The sequence below is a fragment of the Amblyraja radiata genome, chromosome 2, assembly GCF_010909765.2.
Source record: "Amblyraja radiata isolate CabotCenter1 chromosome 2, sAmbRad1.1.pri, whole genome shotgun sequence".
Taxonomy (NCBI): Eukaryota; Metazoa; Chordata; class Chondrichthyes; order Rajiformes; family Rajidae; genus Amblyraja; species Amblyraja radiata.
The window spans coordinates 100,540,062-100,547,305 of record NC_045957.1 but is presented as its reverse complement, the minus strand read 5'-3'; the positions used below and the strand labels follow the sequence as shown (position 1 = coordinate 100,547,305).

Sequence of the window (7,244 nt, the reverse complement as noted above, 5' to 3'; positions counted from 1 at the left end):
AGCAGCACAGGAGGAGGATTTCCTGCAATGTATACGGGATGATATTTTAAACCAACATGCAGAAGAACTGACTAGAGGACAGGCCATCCTACACTGGTTATTGTGTAATGAGGAAGGATTAGTTAGTGATCTTGTTGTGCAGAGCCCCTTGGGTAACAGTGACCATAATATGGTGGAATTCTACATTAGGATGGAGAGTAACATAGTCCCATTCAGAGACTACGATCCTGAACTTAAAGAAAGGAGACATTGAAGGTATGAGACGGGAATTGGCGAAGACAGGCAGTGACTAGTGGGGTGCCGCAAGGTTCGGTGCTGGGACCGCAGTTATTTACAATATATATTAACGATTTAGACAAGGGAATTAAATGTGACATCTGCAATTTTGCAGGTAACACAAAGCTGGGTGGCAGTGTGAGCTGCGAGGAGGATGCTATGAGGCTGCAGGATGACTTGGATAGGTTGGGTGAGTGGGCAGATGCAGTATAATGTGGATAAATGTGAGGTTATCCACTTTGCTGGCAGACCAGGAAGGCAGATTATTATCTGAATGGTGTATGAAGGAACTGCAGATGCTGGTTTAAACCGAAAGACACAAAAAGCTGGAGTAACTCAGCGAGTCAGGCAGCATCTCTGGAGAGAAGGAATGAGTGCGTTTCCAGTCAAGACCCTTCTTCAGCTTTGTGTGTCTATTATCTGAATGGTGTCAGATTAGGAAAAGGGGAGGTGCAACGATTTGGGTGTCACTGAAGGTAAGCATGCAGGTACAGCAGGCAATGAAGAAAGCTAATGGCATGTTGCCCATTGCGAGAGGATTTGAGTTTAGGAGCAAGGAGGTCCTACTACAGTTGTACAGCGCCCTGGTGTGACTGCATCTGGATTATTGTGTGCAATTTCCATCTCCTAATTTGAGGAAGGACATTATTGCTATTGAGGGAGTGCAGCGTGGGTCCACCAGGTTAATTCCCGGGATGGCGGGACTGACATATGATGAAAGAATGGGTCGACTGGGCTTGTATTCACTGGAATTTAGAAGGATGAGAGGAGATCTTATAGAAACGTTTAAAATTCTTAAAGGATTGGACAGGCTAGATGCAGGAAAAATGTTCCCGATATTGGGTGAATCCAGAACCAGGGGTCACAGTTTAAGAATAAGGGGTTGGCCATTTAGGATTGAGATGAGGAAACATTTTTTTCACCCAGAGAGTTGTGAATCTGTGGAATTCTCTGCCACAGAAGGCAGTGGAGGCAAATTCACTGGATGTTTACAGGAGAGAGTTACATTTAGCTCTTAGGGCTAAAGGATATGGGGAAAAAGCTGGAACAGGGTACTGATTTTAAATGATCAGCCGAATGGCCCTCCTGCACCTATTTTTTTTTAATGTTTCTATGATTAAAATTGTTATCTTTGTATGCTTCGTTGTCTCGACTCGAAACGTCACCCATTCCTTCTATCCAGATATGCTGCCTGTCTCGCTGAGTTACTCCAGCATTTTGTGTCTATATTCCCTATCTGTTCGCTCCTATTTCTACCATCCCAGTCTTCTCTCCTACAGTATTACAACCATGTGTTAACCTAACTTTTGGTACTGCTCCTTTTCCAAATTTATAAAAGTTGGTAAACACTTACTGATAAATTTGAAATATACGATATATAGGCCTAATGTAATGGTTTTATCTTGAAAGTTTTACGTTCAAAATTGGGCTCAGATCTGAATATTTTTCGATTAAATGAATGTAAAACAGATTAAAACAATATTCTTTTTTTAGGCTCAAGTATTTTATTCAAGATATGTTTTGCCAAAATATGTATGTCCGCAGTAAACACATTAATTACATGAAAGTCAAATACCTTAATATTATCAAACTTAATTTTTTTAATACGTGAACTATGAAAAAGTAAAGACTAATCAAAAAAAGGATGAGCTTTGCTTAAATGAACAGTTCCTAATAGGAAGCATTAAGGATTCTTTAAGAAGTAAATGAACTAAAATATTAATATAAAACAATATTCTTGTGAATTTTTATTACTGGGGCATAAGCTATGCAGCATTTATAGCCCACCTTTACCTGCCTCCGGCAATGTGGTGGGAAATGGTATTCTTGCACTGCTGCTGTTCTTCAAGTGAATGTATGCCTATAATGCTAGACCGGAGTATTTAGACAGAGCAACAAGGAAGTAAAAAACAAACTGCTGGACAAACTCAGTGGGCCAGGCAGCATCTGTGGAGGGAAATGGAAAAATAATATTTTGGTTCGGGACCCTTCTTCAGACTTTAATAACACTGTCAAAGAGCCGGGGAGTAGTAGGAATCACAGAGGGGGAGCAGAGTGTCTCACGTGATCCCTGTCAGAGAGAGGAGAGCGTCTTCAAAGTGAGCTTATTCTGTGGAGATTTTGCAGTAGAGCATTAAAATGGAGACGTGAGAATATTCAGATGCTGGAATCATGAGCGAAAAACAAACTGCTGAAGGGATTCAAGAGATGAATAATCTATTTTGTGCTGTGCAATTTTGCGAGCCAATCATATCTATTTTGTTCACTATTTTGTTCACTAATCATATCTATGAAAGAGTTATCTGGTAAGAGATTGAAGTAATCCTCTATTCCCCCAAGAATAAATGCTAAACTCTACAAGGCATTGTTTTTGTGTTTGTTTCTTTTTAGTTTTAGAGATACAGCATGGAAAACATCTTCCAGAATGTTGCATTTACATTACAAAACTGTGCAATAAATCAATCACATTTTTGGAACTTAATTTAATGTTGTAGTAAACTCAACGCTTAAATGCACTTTGCGCAATTCACACTTGCTTTCTCATTTTGCGTTTACTTGGAGTCACAGAGTAAGGCCACACCGCGCAGGGTCCAATGATCGGGATTCTGGACAGTCTTCAGACACAGAGAGAAGATGTATGTCAAGTCGGTTCTCCTGGGCTTCTTGTACACGGGACACGAATACATTGCCCCTTGCTGCTTTTTCGGATCGGGAGGTGCGGTGGCACTAATAGCGTACACATGAACGACTGGAAGCAAGGTGAACAACACCTGCAAAGACAATTGGAGAAAAGGGTCAATCAAACAAACAAAATTAGTGCATCTGTACGGCTAATGAGAATTTAAATATTTACATAAAGATAAAGTTCTTTATATATTGCTGAGTGATTATATTATAATTGGTCATCCCTGAATTTGACTTTGTGGGTGGTAGCTTCCCTGCTCTTATATTCTATGCCTCACTGATGAAGATAAGCATCCCATATGCTTCTTCCCAATCCTTTCTATCTGTATAGCAACCTTTACGGATCTTTGGATTTGTACACATTGTTCCTCAATATTCTCATTTGGACCTACCATTCAATATGCATGCATTTCACTTACTCGATTCCACACCTCTCAATTATCAGGATTAAATCCCATTTACCATTGTTCTGATCAATTTACCAGTTGATCAACCCAAGAGGTTCTAATTTATAACTTAAGAAGACCTTTCACATTCTCAACAACGCCAATTTTGACATCATCTGCAAACTTGTAAATTATACCGCCTACATTCACATCCAGATTTAAATATATATAACAGCAAGGGTCCCAGCACTAATAAGTATTGTCATAAACTTCCAATCACAGAAACAATTGACACCATCTCCCTTTGTCTCCTAACTTACATGCGAACCTATGGTCTCAAATCTTTTAAACCATCCTTACATGTGGGACTTTGTCAAATATCTTACTGCAGTCCATGTAAACCACATTTAACGGCACAGTCTTATCAACATATGTAGTTACAGCTTCAAAAAATTCAAATACATAAGTCACACGGGATCCTTTACCAACAAACCAAAACCTTGTTCATCAGTCAATGAAAGTAAGCAAGAAGGTACAGCAGGGAGTAAAGAAAGCAAATGGCATGTTGGCCTTCATAACAAGAGGAGTTGAGTATAGGAGCAAAGAGGTCCTTCTGCAGTTGTACAGGGCCCTAGTGAGACCATACCTGGAGTATTGTGTGCAGTTTTGGTCCCCTAATTTGAGGAAGGACATTCTTGCTATTGAGGGAGTGCAGCGTAGGTTTACAAGGTTAATTCACAGGATGGCGGGACTGTCATATGCTGAGAGAATGAAGCTGCTGGGCTTGTATACTCTGGAATTTAGAAGGATGAGAGGATATCTTATTGAAACATATAAGATTATAAAGGGTTTGGACACGCTAGAGGCAGGAAACATGTTCCCGATGTTGGAGGAGTCCAGAACCAGGGGCTACAATTTAAGAATAAGGGGTAAGCCGTTTAGAACGGAGATGAGGAAACGCTTTTTCACACAGAGAGTTGTGAGTCTGTGGAATTCTCTGCCTCAGAGGGCGTTGGAGGCTGGTTCTCTGGATACTTTCAAGAGAGAGCTCTTAAAGATAGCGGATTCAAGGGATATGGGGAGAAGGCAGGAACGGGGTACTGATTGGGGATGATCAGCCATGATTACATTGAATGGCCATGCTGGCTCGAAGGGCCGAATGGCCTACTCCTGCACCTATTGTCTATTGTCTATTGTCTAAATCCATGTTAATTATTCCTGATCAAGTGCCTTTCCAAGTGTGGATTAATCCTGGTGTCAAGCTTCTTATTTGGTGCTAAACTGCATTTAATCATGCAGTGAGTACGCCGTCATGCTCCTGTAGATGCAGAAAGGTATTGGGATGTCAGGAGTAAGTCACTCACCATGGGACATCAAATTGCTAACCTGGATCTGTAGCAAAAGTATTTTATGAGACTTATCCAATTGAGTTGATAGAGGGGACTAAGCGATAGAAATAAAAATGGCAGTCAAAAGCAGGTGATTAGATCCTCTCTTCTTGGAGATGGTCATTGGATATTGTGCAAATATTTAACCTGTATAACACGTATAATGTCATCTTCTTTTCTCACTTGGATATCTGCACACAGTGTACTTTCCTTCACACTTTTGAAAAATTTGTAATTAAAAAGTTATCTCCACCTTTCAGAATGCTTCTGTAATGTTTCTCTTCTCCATTTTAGTGTTAACCTGTCAATAACCTGACCATCAGCCTGCTGTTGACTCTTTGCAATTTTTTATTCTTAATTACATCTGCTTTGAGCCGACATTACAGGAAAAATATCTGATACAATATTTTGAAAATGCGAGTAAACTATTCATCAAGCATAAAATTACAAATAAATGTTGGAGTTGTAAAGACCAAGAGATAGTTAAATTGTTCCAATCATAAACTGCAAGTTTTATTCATGATACTCTTTAGTCTTTTGATAGTTGAAATTAACAAAAATAAAGATATAATATGGATACACAAGGAACTGCAGATGCTGGTTTACCAAAAAAGGACATAAAGTGCTAACTCAGTGGATCAAGCAGCATCACTTGAGAACATGGATAGATGATGCTTCGGGATGAGTCTGAAGAAGACCCGAAAAGTCACCCATCCATGTTCTCCAGAGCCACTGAGTTACTCCAGCACTTTGTATCTTTTGTTTTAAAGACAATAGACAATAGATAATATGTGCAGGACTTTCGGGCCAGCACCGCCATTCACTATGATCATGGCTGACCATCCACAATCCTTCCTGCCTTCTCCCCATATCCCTTGACTCCATTATCTTAAAGAGCTCTATCTAACTCTCTCTTGAGAGCATCCAGAGAATCAGCCTCCAATGCCTACTGAGACAGAGAATTTCACAGATTCACAACTCTCTGGGTGAAAAAGTTTTTCCTCATCTCCGTTCTAAATGGCCTACCCCTTATTCTTAAACTGGTTCTGCACTCCCTCAACATCAGGAACATGTTTCCTGCCTCTAATGTGTCCAATCCCGTAATAATCTTATATGTTTCAATAAGATCCCCTCCAATCCTTCTAAATTCCAGTGTATACAAGGCCAGTCGCTCCATTCTTCAAACATATGACAGTCCAGCCATCCCGGGAATTAACCTCGTGAACCTATGCTGCACTCCCTCAATAGCAAGAATGTCCTTCCCCAAATTTGGAAACCAAAACTGCACACAATACTCCAGGTGTGGTCCCACCAGGGCCCTGTACAACTGCAGAAGGACCTCTTTGCTCCTATACTCATCTCCTCTTGTTATGGTCAACATGCCATTAGCTTTCTTCACTGCCTGCTGTACCTGCATGCTTACTTTCAAAAAGACATAATATTATTTCCAATGCACAAGGAAAACATACTTCGGGGCTCAGCAGCAAGATTCACTGTTTGTGATTGCATTTGAACATTTTGGATAAGGTGTTGGAAAGAGAACAGAGGCAATATTTCCTGTGGCAGACAATTTTTCAATTCTAATGAAGGGCCTTCAACCTGAATTAGCAATTGTACTTTGTTTCATGCCTGCTTAGGATTTCCATCTTTGTTCTGGTATTATTTCAAATTTCAAGCATCCACAATTATTTTGATACTCATTTAATAAAAATAGTTTTCATGCATCCGCTGTTCTAGTGTTGTATCTCACAGGGCCATTAAAAAACTCAGAAACACAGTAGGTGAACTACCAGAACTCAGTTTAGTTTTTTGTCAAAACTTATTACTCATCATCAACCTTCTTTAGTGCTGTGAATTCAATTTACAATGTTTTAGGTCTTTTATTTTTGCTTTCTCTCTAATCTCACATTTTCCCTTTGAAAATGGATGTGCTGCAACACTTAATTATCACATTTCAATTCCACAAATTTGATGCAATTAGACAAGCTCCAGCCAACAACTTTTTAAAAGTTCATAATTCAACCCCAGTTAATCATAAGAGGAATAGGTTGGGTAAATGCACAGAGCCTTTTACCCAGAACAAGGGAATCAAAATCAGAGAACATTGGTTTATGATGAGGGGGGAAAGATTTAATAGGAACATGTGGGGTAACTTTTTTTTTACACAAAGGGTGGTGGGTATGTAGAATAAGCTGCTGGAGGAGATAGTTAAAGCAGGTACTATCATATCATTTAAGAGACAGTTGGACAGGTACATGGATAGGATGGAAGCTGCATACCAAATCTCGTTGCGCTTATGTGCAATGACAATAAATATATTATTATTATTATTATTATTATTATGTTTAGAGGGTTATGGACCAAGCACAGGTAGTTTGGACGTGTTGATGGTACATGTTGGTGGCGTGGGCAAATTGGGCTGAAGGGTATGTTTCCACGCTGTATGATTCTATGACTCTATGAACTCATTAGCAGGAAATGTTTTAAGGATAATACTAGTGCTGAGCTT

At 39.7% G+C, this 7,244-nt stretch overlaps 1 protein-coding gene across 2 annotated transcripts in view; it reads right to left on the bottom strand.

Moving 5' to 3' along the window:
• Positions 1-1,768: 1,768 nt before the first annotated feature.
• The window catches only part of LOC116966099 (dynein heavy chain 5, axonemal-like), a 350,576-nt gene continuing 345,100 nt past the window's right edge, over positions 1,769-7,244 (bottom strand). For both annotated transcript variants that reach the window (XM_033012270.1, XM_033012280.1), the window contains one exon: positions 1,769-3,047. In XM_033012270.1, the coding sequence (XP_032868161.1) occupies positions 2,829-3,047 (219 nt within the window). In that variant the 3' untranslated portion in view covers positions 1,769-2,828. The remainder of the gene's footprint in view (positions 3,048-7,244) is intronic.